At 38.9% G+C, this 22,979-nt stretch overlaps 1 protein-coding gene across 3 annotated transcripts in view; it reads left to right on the top strand.

Moving 5' to 3' along the window:
* The first annotated feature begins 3,992 nt into the window (after positions 1 to 3,992).
* The window catches only part of LOC126092014 (DDB1- and CUL4-associated factor 8-like), a 138,333-nt gene continuing 119,346 nt past the window's right edge, over positions 3,993 to 22,979 (top strand). The window contains exons 1-4 of one of the 3 annotated variants that reach the window (XM_049907396.1): positions 4,018 to 4,103; positions 4,204 to 4,242; positions 4,326 to 4,521; positions 4,804 to 5,586. In XM_049907396.1, the coding sequence (XP_049763353.1) occupies positions 4,850 to 5,586 (737 nt within the window). In that variant the 5' untranslated portion in view covers positions 4,018 to 4,103; positions 4,204 to 4,242; positions 4,326 to 4,521; positions 4,804 to 4,849. Of the gene's footprint in view, positions 4,247 to 4,325; positions 4,522 to 4,803; positions 5,587 to 22,979 lie in introns of all 3 variants that reach the window. The other 2 variants (XM_049907394.1, XM_049907395.1) reach the window with 2 other exon arrangements.

The following is a 22,979-nucleotide window of genomic DNA, read 5'->3' on the forward strand; positions in this document are numbered from 1 at the left end:
ACTTACACTAATAATGAAATGAATTTAGTGCATTCTCATAAGCTGACACATTTTTATTGTGAATAAATATAACCCAGCTGAGAATATTCATTTGTAGTGGTTTTCTGACCATTAGCAAAAATTGTGGTAACAGTCTTAAGAAAGTGAGCTGTGGGATTCACTGTGAAGCTTATGACAAATGGTTTCACTGGGGTGAATGTAGCGGGGACAACAACGAAAACTCACAGAAGCCCACTCTTGGAGCTCCATGATGTGTGGTAGGGATAAAGAAACACGAAGTAAGATAGTTGTAATGAGTATGAAGAATGGCAGTGGGGAGTGAGATGGTTGGGAACTGGCAGCTGGTAGGCTGGTAGGAGGAAGACATTGTCTCATAGTTTTATTGTAAGTACAAGAAACAGATTCCAGCTGCCAGAGGAGCTTTAAGCAGGAGCAGAAGTACAAAATTTTCAGCACACTTTGCTCATAATAAAGAAAATGAGAAACATCAATACTGTTAGTTAGAAGAAAGTACTGCTGAAGGACCATAATATCAGGTCAACAGCTTTCTCAAGCCACATGCAGAGCTCAGTTAAGTAACAGAGGACTTAAGGCTTATTCATAAGGATTTAACTGAAGGTGATCAGGTAGTAATAGTTGGGGGGGCTTGGGCAGAGTGAGGGCGTGTGTCATAGGTTGTGATATGAACAAGACAGCCTCCTTAACTGGCATCACAAATGTGCATCTTTTTACACTGTTTCGGAACCATGATCAACCCCATCTCGGAACACTGTATGACAAGTCAGTATAGTATTGGTAATGGTGTCCATGACTGCCCGTCAGATAAATATTGCACTGGTGCTGGCTGAGAGCATTGGGAGATTGGGCTCACTAGGTGTCTCCTGTACCTCAGTAGGGCTGGGAAGGGAAGGCTGGTAGAGTCAATTAGAACAGAGCAGATGGGGGATGGGGCTATGCATGGTCAAATCCCTGTTGTCGTGGGTGGGAGAGCTAGGATTTTTTAAAAAGGGTCACAACAACACATCTCTCACTGTAAAAACGATCTCAATCAGTTTCAAGATTTCTGCAACAGCTACACAGCAGACAGAATATACCACACTGGAAGTTGCACAAATATTACTTGAAGTTGGATTATAATCTTTGAACAGTGCAATGGTATGCCTTACAGAGCACAGACATAGAGAATTGAAATACAGAGTAAAGCATTATCATCATGTAAAGGGCAAGTTGCGAAGTAGAATTCCCTTAAAGGGTGAGGGATCATGCATTTATATCAGAAATGAGAAACATTTTAAGGATAGGCAAGATTTGATCATGATAAGTGTAGATTAACATTTCGGAATGTCAGCTATTGAATTGATAAAGCTTCATATCTGTATGATCTTATAAACCCTATTTTTCATGAAGGTAGGTCATTTACCCTTTAAAATGAAGAAAAATCTGCTTAGTGTTTGTGGGACATAGAAAAACTCAGAGAAATCCTATTCCTTCAGATTGTTACTTATCCTATTAGAAATTTATCCATAAAAAGCAAAATGTGCCATTTCCTTTTTGGTCTGTGTTGTTCCCTGGGTACAGCAGGGATCTCACTTGCTTCTTCAGTGTTTTTTAAATTGAAAATGCTACAGTAATGTTGGATTTAAGTTCATTGTTTGTAGCTATTTTTTTGATTGCATTAAATTCCCAGTTGTCTTCTTGAGAAGTGGGGATGGAAGGCAGACTGTGGGTCAATGGGTCAATGGTGCATGTTTGTAAGTTATTGGGTGTAGAGATGAAGCTAGGATGAATGTGGTGGTAAATGAATCTTTCTAATAAATTTAAAATGTATAGCTGCTATTTTGCGTATGTAAGTTGAAGATAGAATATTAATGGCAGAACTCCTTAACTTCATACTAGCCTTTATGGTAATATAACATAAATGGATAGATAAAAAAAACTACTAACTAAAATGGCAGCAGGAGAAAACACATACAAAAGTTAAGAAAATGTGCAAGCTTTCGAAGCCAGTGGCACATTCTTCTGGCAGAAGGGTCAAAGGGGAAGGAAGAGGGATGAAGGATAAGAACTGGTGAGATTTAGGAAATGGGCAGAGTTATGGAAAAAGACACCAGAACCCCAGATCAAGGGTAGTGTACAGGACGGGTTGAGAAGAAAAGACGGAACCATAAATTTAAAATTTTTTATAAAGATTCCTTTACCAAGATGTTCGTCCCAGCTTCCTCTCTGCACCCAATACCATATGAACATGCAGCGTTCCACCACATGATCCACCATCTCCTTTCCCTTCCCACACCTCAAGAAGATTTCATGTTAGTCTACCACTGACTTGTATTTCCTAATAGCTTCTGGGGTTGTGTAGCGGAAATTTCCTGCATACAAAGAATATTATCAACATGTCTGCATCAATACACTAAATGTTTTTCCAGTGGTTCTCTTCTAAGAATTCAGATTGTATGCCAAAATTGTCAGTCGTTTCATAGGATGGACTGGGCTGTCTGCTCAGAGAACACCACAGAAACTGGAGACTAAAGAAGCCAGATTCATCCTCTGCTGAACATATTGATTGGGTAAAAAAAGGGAGGAGGAGATTGTGTATCCCCATATTCACAACAACTATTCGTCCCTACTAGATTTGTTGTAACTTTGACAATGGGTTAAGCTGATAATGGTTTTGAACCTTGGGGCCCCATTCATAAAAAGGTAACCACACAAAACCCATTAGGCCTAATGTAACCAATGTCGTGGTTCCTATGTACGTATCTCTTCACCAGTTTGTGTTACACTAAATTTTGTTATGAGTTTGCACAATACAGATGTAACTGTTCCACAATTGAAATAATCAGCAGGGGCATCTTTTAGTTTAACTTGAGAAGCAATAGATTAAGGGAGCTGACACATTATTCTTTGCTTGTATACTGTATCTGGAATCAGTTGTGAGGCTTCCACAAAACAAATACACATCATATGATGTGAAATTAGACAGAAATGTGTTTTGATTACATTATTCATTATACAATGTTTCACCAGGAACCCATAGTTGTATCGGTTAAAATGTTTGTTTATTTTTACATGTCGCAGCAGTACTGCATGTGAGGAGGAGGAGGAGGAGGAGGTGGAAGATGGACTGTTTTCAAAATTCATTTTCCCACTAATATACATGTATAAAGTAATCTGGAAATCATTACCATAATTATCAGTATGAGTGGATTACAAATATGCAAATTTATTGTCAATATACTTTACAGAAGTAGCCAGCAGCGGTATATAACTTGACAAACACAATATAGGAGTTAATGAACTTATATTTGTGGTATGATCTTCCCCAAGATTAATATGACACCCTTGTGATTGTAAATTTTCTTATTAGTATCCATGTGGCTTTTTCGTAAGTCCTTCAAAAATCTACTGCTTTTAAATTTATTTTGAGCTATATCATAGAACCACGCACTCATTTCGGTTGGAAGTTTCGAGCATTCATAAGGGGAAATCATCCATACTAAAAATAACATAAAAATGTACATAATGTATCTCTTGGTTTTGCTAACCCATATCATTCTTGAAAATTTTTGATAACTGCTACAATACAAAATTATCTGTAAGGTAGATAATTGTATTTCGTTATAACTTAATGTTACTAAAATATAACTCAGCTCACAAGGGACTGTGGGATTTGTATTTAAGCGTTTCCTTACTTTGATACTGTGATTGAAGGCATAATTTCGTTAGCAGCACTTATTGCAATAATTAATATTTCTCTAAATGGAATTTTTGAAATACGGCAAGTAACTTTTCACGGTACTCTAGTCGTTAGCCCACATTCGACAACGTTTATAAGGTCGCCAAATTTTTATTAATTTATTTCCAGGAGGCACAGTGCACAAGTGCTGTATGTGTCTGATTCGAATATCGCACTGCAGGACTGCAACAATTGCGATTTCAACTATCGAACTTTATAACGAAGCGACAATCGATCATTAACATTTAGAAACAGAACAGTTGACACACGTAATGGGTCGACAAAACAACACAGCCGCCGAGTCTACCGTGTGAGGAATAGCAGTTTTATGAATATTTGTTGTTCTACTGGTGAAAGAAACGTTGAGGTGATTGAACTAGCTGTACCAAGATGTAATAAGTAACATTTGATACTTGATACGCAAATTCATAAACCCGTTGTACTTTTTTTATAATCAATTGCAACAGTGGAGCCACCAAATGTTACAAGCTGTATTTCCGAAAGCAGTCGGTACAAAATCAAATGATCAATTACATGGACAGTCAGGTGTCTTCATTTGTGTATATCGAATTTTCATTTTCTTTCCTAGGACAAGAACACATCTGAAAATCGATCTCGATTAAATTAAGTTTGAGGTGGTATACAGAGGTGGCGTTGATCAGCTGCTGCGAAACGGCTGAAAGTCGAATATGGGAGAGACAGGATGAAGTGTGGTTTGTTTTCTGTCGCCAGTTTGGTGAAAATGCCCTCCATTGCCTGTAATAAGCAATGAAGTAACTACAGAGGTGAGTGTTATTTTTACGAAAACCGTTGCTGTCGCTGTTGACGTACGGAGAGTTTCTATTTTCGGAATGAAGACATGTCTGACATAAGACGCAAAATAGATTATGTCATCCTAATTTTTTTATTTCATTGTTTTGTGCCGGTGCAGCTTTTCCATTTATATTTTCTTTAGTAAGTCTTGTAAAGCACGAATATCATCTCATTTCCGATGACAACCACTGCAAACCATTTGTTCCCATCTTTAAAAAATAGGTTTTAATTCGGCAATTTTCGTTTCATTTTAGGTAGTCAGGTAACTGGTTGGACTACCTTTAATTTCGATAACGACGAATGATGGACCCCCATACTTCACAGGAAGGTATGGAAGTCGATGATAAAGATGCTGAACGTGAAATCACTACAAATTCCCCAGGAGACAGTCCTGAAAGCCCTCCACCCGCAGGCTCTGAATCAAATGAAACTTCGGCTAAAGCGAGAAGACACATGGAAAAAGATGATAGCGGAATTTCAGTCGAAAAATCCGAAAACAGTTCCGATGACAATGCGTCTAATAAAGTGGAAGTGCAAAACAAAGAAGAAAATGAAGGTAATGGAGAAAAGAACGACAATGGTGACGAAGACGACGATTCATCTGGCTTCCGTGGCTTCCCAGATTTTGACTATCCAGAGTTTCCAAAATTGAAGCCGAAATCAAAAACTCGATGCTACCGAAAGAGAAGTTCTCCGTTGAGTTCTGATGAAGAAACTTCCAACAATGCAACAGAAGAGGCTGTGAATGAAACCCCTGCTCGACCTAACGATGAGGAACAAGAACGAGAACGACCATTACCAGATGAAATTGATATAATTGATTTGGGAGCAGATGATTCTGTCCATTCTGAGCCTCGAGAAGAACTGAGGCCACGCCGCCGCCGCTCAAGAAGCAGAAGTAATAGTGCAGGCTCTGTGCCAACTGATGGGCCTGATAGTGATTCTACTGAAGAGGAGGATGGTAAAGTGACACCGCCAGTACTCCACAAAACAAAACCAAAACACAGATGGTGTGTTACCAAGGAAGTTGTTGAAAGGTTAGTGTTTTAATTTGGAACTACTTTGTCCTAGCCTAAAGAGAGACATGTCTTAGTACAAATTTATTATATGAATTAAAAGATATGTGCTACACACATACATATTGTAAACATTGTCTGCATACAATTGCCATTAAACATTTGTGTAGGAAAAGACACTTACAACCTTAGTGAGATGTAAAGTAGCTTATCGATAGTATGAGAGATGCAGTGTGATTTTGGATATGTATTCCAGTAGCAAATGAGCTGGTACTCAGTGCTTCGAAATGAGCAAAGCCACTGTCACTGATGCTGTTAATTACAAGTATTCTCCTCTAAAGTTGTAGGCTTGTTTTATATAGTTTTGATAATTCGGTCTCCAAACTATGAACGCTAAAATCATAAATAGAAACATTTACCAAAAAAGTTAGAGAAAATGGGTGCTAGGTATACAAGGTGCCACAGGAGAAATTCAGTATTCAGCGACATGGCAGGACCGATCACTTGAAGCAAAAACGCCTAGTAAATATGGATCTCAAATGTGTACCTTAAGAGTTATGAGCATTTGTTCATCAAAAGAGAGAGATTTCTCAGCAATGAAGATGGTAAAGTGCTCATAGCTTTTTAAGGAGTGTGTGTGTGTGTGTGTGTGTGTGTGTGTGTGTGTGTGTGTGTGTATATGTGTGTGTGTGTGTGTATATGTGTGTGTGTGTGTGTGTGTGTATTGCTTTGAATGACTGTGTCTGTCATGTCCCTGAATATTGACCATTTCTCCTGGGACACCATGTACAATGACGAGTAAAACTGGAATGTTAAATCCTACCCCTGTGTTGGTAGGTATTGACACAGATTGCTTGGTCATAGGTTTCCAGAAATTTGTAGTGAAAACACTTGCAATTGTTTCTGAATGTTCTGTGCATGCAGAGAAAAGTGAAGCATTTCTGTTGACGCAAAGGCATGGGAGGAAATCCACATAATATGAGATTTTTAAAGAGAGAAACATATTTATTAGAGATTTAATTTTATTTGCATGCTGAACATATACAGGGGCCTCACCAGGATTTTGTTTGAGTTGTTGAAATTATTGCAGTATGTTGATAACTTGTAACAGAAGTGTAGTGTTCTCAACATGGAGCAAGCATTAGGAGATAAAGAGCAGCTACTTAACAAAATTTGGAAAGTAGCTTCTTCTAATTTAACAGGTTGTCTGTTATTGTATTCTGTTCATTTATGATTACTAAGGTGATTATTAATCAGGGTACAGTATGTAGTAGTTTCTGGCAGTTGGGACTCTGTTGCCTCACTACACATTTCTTACATTCTTGACCACATCATTGGTGAAGTACCTTAAATCAATAGTCCTAAAGTACTGATTAAATGTACATAATTTTAGGATTTCAATGTAATTTTGTAGAACCCTCACTATATTTGGGTTAGATTGTGGGTAGGCTAGATTATTTGCAGTTCTGCAAGACTTCATCACAAAACATTGGAGTAAGACTCAAAAAATAGTGCAATTTTGTCTGTGTTTGTTGTGGAAAATAATGGGAAATATCCAATAAGGTAGTAACAGGTCAATAACATATTTCATAGCAAAGAGTTGAAGCAATTGTATCAAGTGCTGATGCAAACAGTAGTTTTAAGTGCAAAAGTTCAAGTAACAAGACAAATTGTGTTTTGGTAAGTATAAAGCAGAAATTAGAATGCCAAGTTGTGAGACAGAGGGGTCATTGGAAGCATCTGATTCTACCTGTCTGCTTTGACCAGTGACTTAAATGTGGTGTTTTGTGTGGTGCATTGTTTTTGAGTTGGCTCATGTTTGTAGATGTCATGTTGATCCGTTGAGTTTAACGTATGGTATTGGGTTAATTTGAGTCTTGGTTATTACTATGATAGCATGGGTTCATTCGAGTCTGGGTAGTCTGTGCTGTAACATGGATTTCGAAGTGTTTACTTTGTTTTCAGTGAGTTACAATGGGTGTTTTCCTCCTCCTCCCTCCTCTTTTGTGTGTGTGTGTGTGGCAAACCTAGATGGTTTTGTCAGAAGCTTTTGTTGCTGAGTAATTCTTGTTTTGGATTTTTGGTAATTTGGTTCCAGTGAGTTATGTACATGTGAATTTTTTTTCCCTTCTTTTTTCCCAGTAAGCATCAGGAGCTGTGTTGGAGCTATATAGGTCAAAGGAAGTGTCGGGTTCCACTTTACAGAGTTTTAGGTGTTGGTTTTTTCATATTGTAGACTTTGGTTGAGGTATATATGTCAAAGGGAAATGTCCGATTCTGTTTTTCGGAATTGTGGATGTCGGTTTTTTGGTATTGTGGGCTTTGTTTGAGCTGTATAAGTCAAGGAAGTGTAAGATTCCTGTTGTGTTTGTGGCTACAATGTTATGTTGTAAGTTGAGATTTTTTAATAATATTTGTTTTGGGATGGTGTGGTGTTTTGTGTTGTTTATTTAGTTTGTACCCACCCGAAGCCCCCTAGTTTTCACTGTTCTAGTGCTAGTTTCATTTCATTGTTGGAGTGAAACATTCTTGTCATTTTTGTATGTTTTTGCATTTACTGGCATATGTATGTAGTGATGACATTGTTACCACTTTTTATACACTGGCGTTAGGTGTTTCCACCATATTGGTGACATGGGTCAAAGCAGACAGATTGAATCACACTTCCCTAATGCCAGATGAAGGTAATCTCTGATGACTGATACTTCTGAATCACTGCTTGAACAGTTCAGTGAATTTTCTCATGATTTTACGTTTGTTGGCCTTAAAACCTCAGTCTGCTAAAGATTTGTCTGTCACTATAGCCATTCCAAGAAAACGGCAAAACAAATATCAAAAGGGGGGGGGGGGGAGAGAGGAGAGTGTGAAGTAACGTTTCGTGACAAAATACAACCACTGATAACACTGGTCAACACTCATTTTCTTGCCAAGGATATTTGAGTGGCTTTAGGATGGGTTAGTGGTGCTGAGTACGAATATAGCAACCATTTATGCAGTTTGGCTCTAGTTTTTGAGATAATGCATGATTCATTCAAAAAATTAGAAAAAATTGCTAATACTGAACTCGGGCGGTACAAACTACAACGAAAAAAAAAATAATCTTTATAAATAGCTTCTATGAAAACCTGATAGGCATTTGTCCACGTATAAAACATAATTGAAAAGTTTCTCTATAAGTATATAATTTTCTGTCCATGACGAACCGCTTCCTGCACACTTTCCTTTTATAGGTCTCTTCAGAACAGTCACGTTGCAGATTCCAGCAATAATCTGCCATCATATGCCTGTCCCATCTTCTTTTATATCTTTCCTCTATTCCTTTCATATCTTGATGGAACCGCTCTCCTTGTTCCTCACTGAAATCACCTAGATTAAGAGGAAATCAATCCAAGTGGCTGTGAAGGAAGTGCAATTTTATGCTCATGTTAGCTCCTAAGTTTTGAAAGTTAGTGAGCATGTTTTTGACCAGTTCCTCGTAATTGGGAGCTTTATGATTGCCCAAAAAACATTTTACAACAGCGACAAAACTGTTCCAGGCCGATGCTTCAGTGACAGACATGACACTTGTAAAATTGGTATCGTTGATGAGCCTGCGAATTTGAGGACCATCAAATATTCCTGCCTTAAGTTTTTCACTACTGAGTCCAGGGAATGTATTGCAGATGTATGTGAAGCAATTACCATTTCTGTCTAAAGCTTTGGTGAATTGCTTCATTAGTCCTAACTTAATATGTAATGGTGGAAGAACAATCTTGTCCCTACTAACCAGAGGTTCATTAATGATGTTTGCTTCACCAACAGCCATATGTTCCCTTGGAGGCCATGTTTTCTGCTTCCAATGTTCGTGCTTTGCCCTACTATCCCACATGCAGATAAAACATGGGTGCTTTGTGTATCCACTTTGTTGTCCAAGCAAGAAGTTCACCATTTTCAAATCAACACAAATCAACCACTGGTGCTGCATATACTGAATTTTCTGCAGAACCATCTTGATGTTAGCATATGCTTCACAAAGTTTTGTTGAGTGGGCAATTGGAATAGATGCGTAACGATTGCCATTGTGTAGGAGAACATATTTTAAACTTCTAGTGGAACTGTCTGTGAAGAGACGCCAGTCCTCTGGTCTATATTCCGGCAGCCCCAATTCAAGTAAAAGTCCAGGTATATTGCTGCAATACACTATAACCTCTTCTTGGTTGAAGTATGGAAGAAGGTTTTCTTCTCTCGTCCGGTAAGCTGTTATTTTAACACTTGGATGAAGACAGTTCTTTTCCTTAAGCCTGGATGCTAAGAGTTCTGATGCTTGCTTTGAAAGATTGAGTTCTCGTATCAAGTCACTGAGCTCCTTCTGGTCGAACTGCTGGGGTTGTGTCTCACGTCCTTCGTATTCCGAACCACTACTTGTACATTCCTCGCCGTGCACCTCGTCATCTGATGATGTTAGTGTGGGTAATGTTGTGAAGGTTGGTACAGGAACATCGTTGCTGTGCACCACCGGTCTTCTTGCTGACTCCAAATCGGGATATTCCCACTTTCGTTTTATGAACCTATTAAAACCTTTCACATTAACAATGCAAAAATAGCAATCATCTGTATGGTTCTTCTGCTCTCGCCATACCATAGGCACTCCGAAGTTTAAGCTTTTCCTTTTTCGTTTTGTCCACTGCCGTAAGCACTCCACACAGCATTTACAAACTTTATGTGGTGCCCACACCTTGTCTTGATCTCCAAGTTTAATTCCGAAATATGCCAGATACGCTTCCTTCACAAAAGGAGTGATATTCTTCCTGTTCTTTTGAAGAACGTATTCACCACAAATGTAGCAGAACTCATCTGGATGGTTCACGCAAAGACGGCGTGAAGAACTCAGGTTTTCCTAAAACAAAATTGCACAAATACTACATATTATGCAGAACTTTCTTGTATTTGCATGTCAATCACATCCAACAAACATCATTAATTGTTTTGTGTGAAATGAATACTCACCTCTTATTTGCTACGTCACGATGAAAAGGTTCTATCTCCTTGAAGCTGCACTGCACATGTGTGTGACTTTCGACCATCGCCATTTTTCTTGTTTACACTGAACGCTACCTATCGGCTGTTGAGGGGATTACCTCGGCCAACAAATGAATGTCGAGTACCGCCGAATTCAAATCTGCACAACCCTCAATATCTTCAACACACGCACCGCACAACAGGACTGAACACATGCTGACAGTGTGATGTTTGCATGATGTAATCCTCAACCACACAGATGCACTCCCTGAGCACAATTGTTTAATAAAGATAGTACAATATCACTAATTAAACAACAGGTAGCAAATACATTACACCATATATGGACCCTGCAGTCGATATTATCCACATGAAACTCTCATTTCCACAAATAACCTATATCTCAAAAACCAGAGCCAATTTGGAAAAAGTACAAATATACTCGGAATGAGTATCATAACAATATCCCATTTTCGTTCAAACTTCCCTGGCAACGAAAAAAAAAATTATTTTGTAGAGCTGTGTAATCTCTGAATAATGTAAAGTGGTCAGTTTCTACACTCTTTTTTTTACTTCCATTGGCTATCTGAAGCAATGCTCGCAGTGTCTGTGTGAAACTGACGTGTTCATGTTATGAGGGCATTAGATGTGATGCAGATGAGTACAAAATATACACACATGAGAATTGCAACATCATTTATTCTGCATGTGACCAAAATCACTAATTAGATAATATTAGGCACATGACAAATCACAAGGATTAGGTAATTTACAGAGTTGAAAATGATCCCTGTCTGGAGAATGCAGAGTGGTATTTTGCCCATGTATGCTGCAATCAAAGGGTCTAAATGTTGTGGCGTGGAATCAAAGAACCTGGATGTTATATTGGGCAATCTGCGTACCTTTTTTTTGTACTCAAATCCACAGAGCATCAATAGTAGTTACTTGAAGGCTGCTTAAAACAAGTTGCACGTATGTTCAGTGGATGTGTTGGGTATACTTGCAGGCCTGGTAAGAAGCGGCACCTGTGGTTGTTCAAATGGAGCTTACATAAAACCAATTCAAGAACATTTTTCCACAAAAGTCACTTATAGTTTGGTATCCCCCTATTCCCTCATCCATTTTCACCTGTGTCAGTTTTTGCCACTAGTTGTGATATGTACTGCATACAGATCTTGAACTTGGGTGTTTCTCTCAGCATAGTGCCCCAAGTGGCCACTACTAGTTGTGATGCATCCTGTGTAGAAATCTTAGTTGTGGTGCTCCTCTCAGCTTGGTGCCACAAGAGCCCTGGGCATAATCATTTCTCACTATTGTATATGATCTTGTTTGTGTCATATGTAATGACCTGTTATCGTGTATTCAAGAATCAGAAATAGTTCTCTGTGCTGGTGATGCAAGAATTATAATCATACCTAGTGGAGAGACTTCAACACTTAAAAATGAGAGTAAAATTTTCTGTAAAATTAATAACTAGTTTTCGGCAAATGCAGTGTCACTGAACTTGGATAAAACAGTTACATGGAGTAGTTTAGTGCTGTGCAAGACTTGATCACACCATTAGAAATAATGTATGGAAAATTCTAAATTCTCAGGTGTTTATATTAATAAGAACCTGAACTACTCACATTTTACAAATAGTCTTAAATGTTTACACTGTCAAACTTTTTTTTAATTATAGATAACAATAGACTGTGGAGATGAAAATGTTAAAAAGTTGGCTTACTTTTGCCATTTTCATTCATTTATAGCTTATGTCATATTCTGGGCAACTCCTCATTGAGGAAGAAAGAGCTTGCTGGGCAGAAGCATGTAACAAGTATAATATGTGATATCCAATCCAGAACCTCTTGCAGTAGTTCTTTAAACTGTAGAAAAGACTGTGATACTCACATAGTATGTATACTCCCTTAAGAGGTTTGTTGTCAACAATTAGTCACAATTTGAAAACAACAGTAACATTTATAATTACGAGACTGGAAGGAGAAAGACACTATCCATCTCCTCTCTCTCATCCAAAATGTACTGGTTGCTTTTCACATTATGTTTAATACAAAGGATTCAAGGTTGTATCCTATATTAAATAGTGGACCTAACTTGGCTCTTTTAATTATGTTCTGTATAATCAGGCTGTCAAATCATAACAACTCCTAACAATAAGTGACTCTCAGTATGATAGGCTAAAACAAGACTCCTCTGAAAATGCTAAATTTTGCAGCTCAGCATATGAGTGAGTGTGTTGCATGGTATTGCAGTATGAGGCATTATATGTATATATATAGGCAGTATTAACCCACACAGTGGAATGCGTGCATGTCAAAAGTTAATGTGCACCAGTGGATTTCAAAACATAGGTGCACAGAAGTTGATTGCTATGCAGTGCTCCATCATCAAGTTAACACTATGGACATTGAAGTACTGTGTATTACACCCCTGCAGAGGAGGTGGCAGTCATTTTATGTTGTGGTCACATTTTGTGGTACAGCAACTCCCTGTCGTTGCATATTATATTTTGACCGAGTCAGTTTCATACTGATTGTGAGAACATTGATTCAGCAAGGTATACTAACACTGGCTTGTTTCAATTTTCATGACTCTTCATTGGCTGAATTTAATATAGCTAATTTTTCCAATTAAGAGCTGTAATGTTGTTCTCCAGTCTTAAAAACTACTTGCTGGAGCACTTCCATTACGTATTTTGAGAGTTTAGATTCATAATTTTACAGTTTTTTGTTGATATTACAATTGCCACAAACGTGTGTAATTTTGCAACACCATAGCTTGCTCACATACAGAATGAGGACATTTGAAGTCTGAAGAGAACTGCACCTGACATATGGCTCATATAATGGTTTCAACAAAGGGATGAAATGTCTACATTCTCCAATTGCTTATAAAGCTTGATTTTAATTTTGATTTAATTGAGTATCCGAAACAGTGCCAACAGATCAAAGTAGTGGCTCCCTTGACTCTGAAGCTACTTTCATAGATCATTTCTGTAGTCACATATTGAATGAAATCAAAAGATAAAAAAAAGATGAAATGCTCACTGTGTCTATCACACTTAATGGACCACACATGTCTTTTGGTTAATGCCTAATTGCAGTCACCTCATGGAACATATCCATTTGTGTATTGGTGCAGGTTTGGCAAATGTGGGTTCCTTGTCTGCATGCTAGCGAGTGCAGTCATCTTTAACCATAATCTGTGCACATTGTACAGCAATCATTGTGCAAGAGATGCTGGAATAAAGTGTATCACTGGAAATGGGGTTAACTGCCAGATTTTGCAGCATGTACTAATGTTAAAAAAAAAAATCCAACACGAGGTATGCCAAAGGCTGTTGGGATGGATCTTAGTTACTTTTCTTGCAACCTCTGGGGCATGTATCACAGCTCAATTCCATACCTGCATCTGAGACTTGCATAGAGTCCAATAGGTCTGCTAGTCTGCTAGAGTCATTTGCAAAGATATTAGTGGGTCACTGAGTAGTACTAACATCCAGTCTAACAATACGTCTTCAGTTCAACAAGAACACATGCCAAGAAAAATCAGACAGGATAAGATTAATAGGTTGCACATAAATTAAAAACATTTTTTAGTTAAAAGGAGAAGATACTCTAAAAAACTGTCAGTTCTCTCCCTGCAGAAAGCATTGTATGGGATACCAAAAATGTTTTTAGATGGCGAAACTCCTTTGACATGGGACTCAGTTATAGGAACAGTCGCATCACAGCAGGCTATTGCTGCAGAATGCATAATGACTGGGGACAAGAAGTACACAAAGACAGTGGCATTTGTGTTGACTTTCAGCAGTCATGTTCTTCTGAAATACATTGAATGTATTTAACTTTGAATTTTAATTTTTCCATTACAAATTGTTGGTGAAATATTTTGTTTCTGTATGTTTCTTGCTTTCATTGGATACTATGGACTGAAAATTTGGAATGATGTTTAATGTTTGTGATTTTCTGTGTAAATGGACCGCAAGAACAGAGCTACACACACACACACACACACACACACACACACACACACACACACACACACACACACACACCACGAATAAATGGCGTAACATGGGAAAAAAAGAAAAAAAAACCATGCTTGAAAATTGGAACAATTTCCTGAAACGTGGTGTGCAAAATGTAAATAAAAAGAAAAGTTACTGGTAGCAAAAAGTTATTTTATGAATAAACTCAAAGGTATTTTAAATGTTAGTGTTTTGGGCACACTAGGCTAACATGCAAGGGCCAAGCAACACTTTCATGATATGTACCCGTTAATCTGACAGACTACATACATCTGTGCCATTGTGTGTTAATTGTTACAACCATGCTATCCAGTCATAAATGTCCCATTTGCTTGGAGGAAAGGATGATCCTGGAGATTAAAGTGTCCAAGTGGATACTACATAGTGAAGAGAAAAAGACACACAAAGCGCATGAGCTACCACTATTTCAACATCATTTTAATCTACATTGAAGAAGAAGGGAAAAAAATGATAACACAGACAGATACAAGAAAAGAGTGGATTGAATATTAAAATTTTGTATCTTCATGTGTGTGGGTGACATCTGATTAATGCATGCTGAAAGGGTTATGCACACAATGAGTTATACCTGCCTTTGATAATAAAGACATTATCTGGTTTAGAGCTTATCATAGCTACTCAATACTGCTCTGCTATTGCTTGTATCCAACCTAGATCGACATTTCACTGCCGACATCTGCACTATGCTGCATAATTGATAATCTAATCTTGGTGGATTTGGGTATATAATAGACTTTCTGATAGAAACAGCATTTAATAGGAATATGCTTTGTTGTAGGAAACACTACTTGGAGTCACAGTGTACTAGTACCTTTACATCAGTGGGGTAATTTATTTGTATTTTGTCCTTCCTATCGTGGTGAATTGTAGGTGTTGGAGAAGTTCTTTCTGGTACATTTCAGGAGAGTGGTGTTCCTTAAGGAAGAATGGTGTCCCTCTTCACCATTGCCAGTAGCAGTATAACATCCACAGTAAGCAGTCCTTTGCAGTGCTCCATGTTTGCGAATAATTTTGCAATTTTCTGTTATTCTTCCTATTCTGTCATTAGCATTTCACCAGTTGCCAAGACCTCATTTCATTTGATTCAAAGTTTTCATGGTTACTTCATCTAAGGGACCTGAAGGTACAGGACATCTTGAAGTGCCATAGCCACAGGTCTTGAGGAAAGACAGGGTGTGAGTGCTTCAGTTTTCTAAAGATTTTGTGTGGTCCTAGCTAGGTTTTTGGTGTATTGTTTGTGGATCAGCAAGGCTTGTGTACCTAAAGACCAGCAACATTATGCACAATGAATGGACTAAGTTTTTTGCACATGTCCTCAGGACCCACCCCCATTTCCAGACTGTGTGCAGTGGCTGGAGAGCTGTCACTTGCCATTTGGCAACATCTCCTCACGGTGTTTGAGGCAAGTAGATGCTATGCTGTTCCAAAGCTGTTGGTAAACCAAATCATTGCAGTCCCTGTAATAGAACAGATTTTAATGAATTGCTCACATGCACCAAGTCTTCCTGGGATCTGTTGTAAACTCAACCAAGTGGCAACTGGTCTAGAGTAAATGCATCCCCAAACCTGAAGTTGAAGGCTACTTCTGGTCAGTTTGTAAAGTGCTCTTTGTGTAGGGATTTTGCAATCCTGGATATGTTTTTAAATCGGCGCTGTATAAAACTTTTAATGAGCACCACAACTGAATGGCAGTATTTGTATATGGGGAGGCAGAACGAAGAGGGGACCCTTGATGGTATTTGATGGGTGTGTCAAAGATCCTATAATGAGTTTGCTGTATATTACGCAGAGCTAAATGTGGCTTGAAAGCAGCTGAGCTGGATACAGATTTATGATGAGAAATGTTTCGTTTGCCTAGACTTCCTTGAGTGCTCGTAAATTAATAAACAACATGTAACTAGCGGTTAAAATAGCCTAAAACCTCCCAGACAATGTACTTAGCAAACAAAGGTTATGGAAGGTGTCGTTTTTGTTATTGCCAGAGTACACAAAAATATGGGAATGAATTGATAGATCTGACAGCCAGGAAGCATGTACCAAAAATCCCACAGCTGTGCGTGTTGTCATTCTACAGACCATCACTTCGCTGTTGAGGTATAGAGTTTTGTGTTGGTGGGATGGAGCGTGGCCAGGAGTGACGGGCAAGAAGCTGCAGCTGGTGAAGCAAACTGGTCGGCTGCATTGTTACTCCTCTTGGTGTGGTAGTGGTGGTGGTCATCTTCTGTCATCTATGGCAAGGATACTGTCAGAGGATGCTTGCTTTGACAAGAGGACCCTCCAGTGTGTGATGCTTGTGATGTTATAGATTTCACCACATTGTGTTTAATATTTAGAGAAGAAAACAGAAGCTTGTTTGCAGATCTGAATTGTTTTTCAGCAGATGATGTGATGATAAGAATGTGGTAAATCTTTTACGATATTTAGGTATGTCACACTTGTCTTCTAAACAGTAAGGATGACGGTTTTAATGTGTCAGGGTGGATGGCTGGTCTAGTCTTCTTGTAAGTAATCTACTTACTTCACATTTATTCTGTTATTCTATCCATGTTTTAAGCAGCTTTTATGACAGTGACAGTTTCACGGTTTGAGTGACAGTGTGGAAGTAAATGAGATTGAGGAGTGGGTAGAAATTTTTCAGTAGAGTTTGACTATTACAATCTTTTAAATTTTTGTATAACAAACTTCAATAACTTTTGTTTTAAATTGTTTTACAAAGGCCACTAATAATCTTGCAATTGAATGCCAAAAGTTCTCAAACATGCACAAAAGACGTGTACAATATTACAGTCACTTCACACGAATTGACATGTGAATGGATGGGAACAGGTTGACCAGTATAATCTTACACCTTTGTGCTCCAAACCCAAAAACCACAATGCCTTGATTTAGAAATACCAAAGACGACCTGCAACCACTAAAAATCATATCCAAAGCCATGTATGACAGGGATCTCTTCTGCAAGAAGATAGTACAAACGGGTTACACTGAGCAAACAACAAAAAGAAGGCATGGTGCTCCTTGGATGGAAGTGTGTAATAAAGCCCTCTCACGAAGAATGAAGGAAATCTTGACTTCAAAGAAGGCACAGTTCCTACCAAATGTAACTAGAATTAACATTCCCAGAATCAGATTTTCACTCTGCAGCAGAGCGCCATGTCTTCGCAATATCCTTTCTTTCAGGAGGGCTAGTTCTGCAAGGTTCGCAGGAGAGCTTCTGTAAAGTTTGGAAGGTAGGAGTCGTATTGGCAGAAGTAAAGCTGTGAGGATGGGGCACGAGTCGTGCCTGCGAAAGGCAAAGGTCTGGAGTTAGAGTCTCGGTCCAGCACATATTTTTAATCTGCCAGGAAATTAGAATTAACACTATTGTATAAGGAGACAATAGAATAAAAATTATAATTGTGGCAGTTGCAGTGTCCATGTGTCAGCTGTCATTATTTGGCAGTGTAATTTCTCTCTGCACCTGGAGTGTCCATTGATTTGAAACTTTCCGGCAGACTAAATCCGTGCACTGGACTGGAACCTGAACCTGGGACCTTTGCCTTTTGCAGGCAAGTGCTCCACCAACTGAGCTATCCAAGCATGACTTGTGACCTACGCCAACTAAGTATGCGTGAGAACTTATTTGAAGTTTGGAAGCCAGTAGAGGTGGTGCTGGTAGAAGTGATCCTGTGAGGGTGAGTTGTTCTTGGAGAGCTCAATTGATATAGAATTTGTCCGCAAAAGGCAGAGGTCCCAGTGTAGAGTCCTGGTCTGGCAATCAGTTTGAATCTACAGGAAATTTGTCATCATTCACATATTTGATGTTAATTCATAAAGTATTTGCATGTTCTATGGATCACATTTACATGAACACTTTGAGATATAATGTTGCAATAAAAGAAAATATACAAGCATCCATAGAAATAAATAATGGTAGTTGCAACTCTGAAATGACTTTTTCGTGAAGGTTACTGCATTCATGCGGTCTCTATGCTCAGTTGTTTCATTGCAATGAGATTCTTTTGGAAAGCCCATATTCAAAGCCATATCAGATTGGAAAGTGTGTATAGAGAAGATGCTTGCCAAATTAGAGCTTCACTCAAATTTAAATAGACAGAAAGATAATAATAAAGTTGTGATAGGATCAAACAGTGCCACAAACAAAGCTATGTTTTAGAGTCAGAGATTCAGTAAGAGGAAAATGTTGGAGGGATGATGTTTATTAAGTAGGAAAAATCACTCGTGATACGTGGTCACAGGGGAATTTGTGTCTGATGGGGTCCTGTTCTTATAAGCATCATGTTGAAATGAGGTAGACATACGTATTTCATAGTGATGCTGTGAAGCACCGCTGTTTTCCGTTCATGGAAACCTACAAGAAGTCTTAATTTAGGGATCTGTATAGATTACTACTGGAGCAGAATCTTGTTGAGATCTTTCACAAAACCCATATGAATACTGGTCATGCGTAAAGGCTGTCAGTGGCACAAATTTTAGTGTCCAGACGCCCATGGAGGACACAGAAACTGAAGTTGAGGGTACTAAAGCAAAAGCAGACAAGCTGAAATTGGTTTTAAAATACCTTTACCAAGGAAGGAACAGAAGTAATGCCCCACTTTACTTCTCTCACAACTGCAAAGGTGTGAGTGGTATTGAGAATCAGCTAAAAATCATGAAAATTGACAAGACTCCATGGCTGATGGAATCTCTTTGAGGTTCTGTTTAGCATTTGCAGCTGATTTAGTTCTGATTTTAACCATAACATATCACAGATTGTTTGAACAGAAAACTTTGCCCAGTGGTAGGATTAAAGTTCACAACTGTCTACAGGAAGGGCAGCAGAAGTGATTCACCAAGCCACTGTCCAGTGTCCATTGATCATTTTTTGTAGAATTCTAGAACATATTTTGAGATCAAACATAATGAAATATCTAACACACACACACACACACACACACACACACAGACAGACAGACAGACAGACAGACAGAGAGAGAGAGAGACAGAGAGAGAGACAGACAGACAGACTCTGGCAGATGTCAGGGGCTGTGGTCATATGTGTGTTTCAACAAATGTCCTGTGGCCGACAGCTCACTTTTGGACAGTCTTTTTATTGTGCCTCTCTGCGACTCAGCATCTCCGCTATTTGGTGAGTAGCAACTATCCTTTTCATAATAATGAAATATCTCAAACAGAAGGTATATCCTTCATGCTTACCAGCATAGTTTCTGAAAACATCGATCATATGAAACCCAATTTATTTTCTCTCGGGACGTTCTAAAAGCCATGGATCAAGCCAGGCACACAGAGGCAGTATTACCAGACTTCTCAAAAGCTTTTGACTCAGTACCACACCAATATTTATTTTAAAAAATTATCAATGTAAGGAGTATCGAATGAAATTTGTGACTGGATTGAGGATTTATTGGTAGAGAGAGCATAGCATGTTGTATGGAGACAGTTTGTTGGAGTGTGAAATGGAATAATCACGTAGGAAAAGCAACTGGCAGACATCGCTTTGTTGGCAGGATTCTGGGGAAACTGTCAGTCTACGATGAAGACTGCTCACAAAACTTGTGTGTGTTTTGCTCAAATGTGATGGGCCCATTACAAGACTAACAGGGAATGTTGAACGTAAGGAAAGAGGGATACCACTAATGGCTACAGGTTTACTCGACTCATAGGAAATTGTCATGGAAGTGTTGAAAGATGAGAATTGGCAGCCTTTTGAAGATAGATTGCAGTTATCCTCTGAAGTCCTACCTACAAATTTTCAAATACCATTACTAAGTGAAGAATCTAGAATATTATTTAGTCCACTATGTGTAAATGTCACATGGACTATGAAGACAAGATTTAAGCAGTCATTCTTCCTCCCTTCATGTTTCATTTGAATGAGAATAATACCTAATATGCGGTACTGTGCTAAATATCCTCTGCTGTGCATCTAACTGTGGTTTGCCAACTATCTATAAAGATATAGAGGGAGGTTGTTCTCAGATTTTGAATCCATTTGCTATGGCTCATAGCTGTCAACCAATTGTGAAAACATTTCCATGACAGCAGAGGTATATTCGTGTGATCAGTTTTTTGAGAAAACGTGAATGGAATAATTTGATTTTAGCCTGCTCTTCTTGTGAATGCCTTAAAATATAGCTGTGAACTTGCTTCAGAGTTATCAGTTTAAGATGGCAGCTGTGGCCAGTAAAACTCATGGCAGACAGGCAACTATTTGTATTCTGTGTTACATAGCATGCGGAGAAATGACGTCCATATCAGTGTGTTGTGTTCCTAAGCCGTCAATCTGTACCAAATTGACACTTTTGGTCAAGTTTTGTACCTCAGTGTCCCAGATTTCAGGTTTCTTATTAGTGTAGTTAACAAGTACTATAAATTCTAAGAGACTTTGACCATGCTAGTTCTTGATTTTGAGTTTCAAAATTTGAAAAACTGTCCAATTTTCAAAATGTTTTTGAGGAATGTGTTTGCTTATAACACTGAAACAATTGAAGCTGTGGAGTTGACTCATGTGATTTTATAGCTCTTGAACTATACTTTAATTTGATATACAACGCACTATTACTGAGGGATTAAATAAATAGTGCAAAATTCTAAAAAAAATGATTTTTTGAAATCTGAAAACTGCCCCTTTTATTTTTTACCTGAAAAGTTTGGGTCATACATATTGTATCAGAGGAAAACTCAACGAGAAAACTAAAAACGCATGATTGCAATTTCTGGCCAGTACTTGCCTTTAGGAGATAAAATATGTGGTACTGCTGGTTAGACACATGTAACTTTCTAGCTTCTAGAACTAATCATTCCTTCCTTGGGAAGGAAAAGGGATTTGTTGGGATGGGTATAAGGCAGGACAGCTCATTCTGTCTTCTTTAATTTTCCCCAACCTATCCCTATCTCATCTCCGAAGAAGGAAATGTTAGTACTGAAAATTAGGTAGTGTTTTGCCTTCGCTATTGTGTGTGCCTATTGGCAGTACTACGGAATGTAACTACTGCCTGGCTTTTCTGCTTTCTTGCAATCCATTTGGTTTGTGTACAGGAGACTGGTCAAAAAATTATAATGCACAGCTATAACTAAGTGCCATATGCAAACCATTTTCAAACAACATACTACTGCAGAAGATTCGAGTCTCACACAGTTGGATTAGTTAACTGCCGTAAAAAATAGTGCCAGTTCTCAGATTTGGTAGCATGCAGTTTAACTTTATCCTTACCTAAACCACTACATATTAAACATGCTAGCTGTATTATTATGAAAAGTATAGATTGCTAATCACCATATAGATGAGATGTTGAGTTGCAGACAGGCACAAAAAAGACTGCTATGCATTTAAGGTTTCAGCCAGAGGGCTTTCTTTTAAAGTATTTTAAAGTAGTAAACATAAACACGTCTCACTCACTCACACACACACACACACACACACACACACACACACACACACACAGAGTCACTGGTCACTGAGGCAAGACTGTGAGCACCTGCATCCTGTGCCTGATGGGTGAAGCAACCTGCGTGGATTGTGGTGATAAGGAGGAGGCTGGGATGGGGAGGGAGAGAAATACCAGGGTAGGGGATGGTAAGGAGGGTGTAGTGCTGCTTGTTGGAGTGTGCAGTGACAACTTGGGGACAGGGTAGGGCTGCTAAATGCAATTTTATTGGGGAGGGGTGGGGGTGGGCAAATGAGAGAGCAGTAGAGGAGGGGGGAAAAGATTAGTGGCTATGTGGGTGAAATATGAGGGTGTGTAGTCCAGGAGTGGAAGCAGGGAAGGGAATAAGTGGGTGATGGTCAGGGACTAGCAAAGGTTGAGGCCAGGAGAGTCATGGGAATGTAGGAAATATAGCAGGTAGAATTACCACCTGGACAGTTTAGAAAATCTGGTGTTGGATCCAGATGGCACAGGCTGTGGAACAATTACTGAAGTGAAGCACAGTGTGTTGGGCAGCATGTTCAGCTGCTAGGTAGTCAAGCTGTCTCTCAGCCACAGTTTATTGGTGGCCATTCTTGCAGATAGACAGCTTATTGTTATGCACATTTTAGAAAGCAGCACAGTGGTTGCAGCTTAGTTTGTATATCACATGACTGCTTTAACTGGTAGCCCTAACTTCGGTGGGATAGGTGATGCCTGTGACTGGACTGGGGTAGGTAGTGGTGGTAGGACGTTTGGAATAGGCTTTGCACCTAGGTCCAATGCAAGGATATGAGCCATGAGGCAGTGGTTTGGTAGCAGGTGTGGAGCAGGGATGGACAAAGATGTTGCACAGGTTAGGTGGGCAGCAGGATACCACTGCAGGAGGCAGTAGGTTACTGGAGAATCTATGCATGGGAGATCTGTTTCTGTACAAGGTTGAGAGGGTAATTTCA

The sequence above is a fragment of the Schistocerca cancellata genome, chromosome 7 (genome assembly GCF_023864275.1).
Source record: "Schistocerca cancellata isolate TAMUIC-IGC-003103 chromosome 7, iqSchCanc2.1, whole genome shotgun sequence".
NCBI classification, from domain to species: Eukaryota; Metazoa; Arthropoda; class Insecta; order Orthoptera; family Acrididae; genus Schistocerca; species Schistocerca cancellata.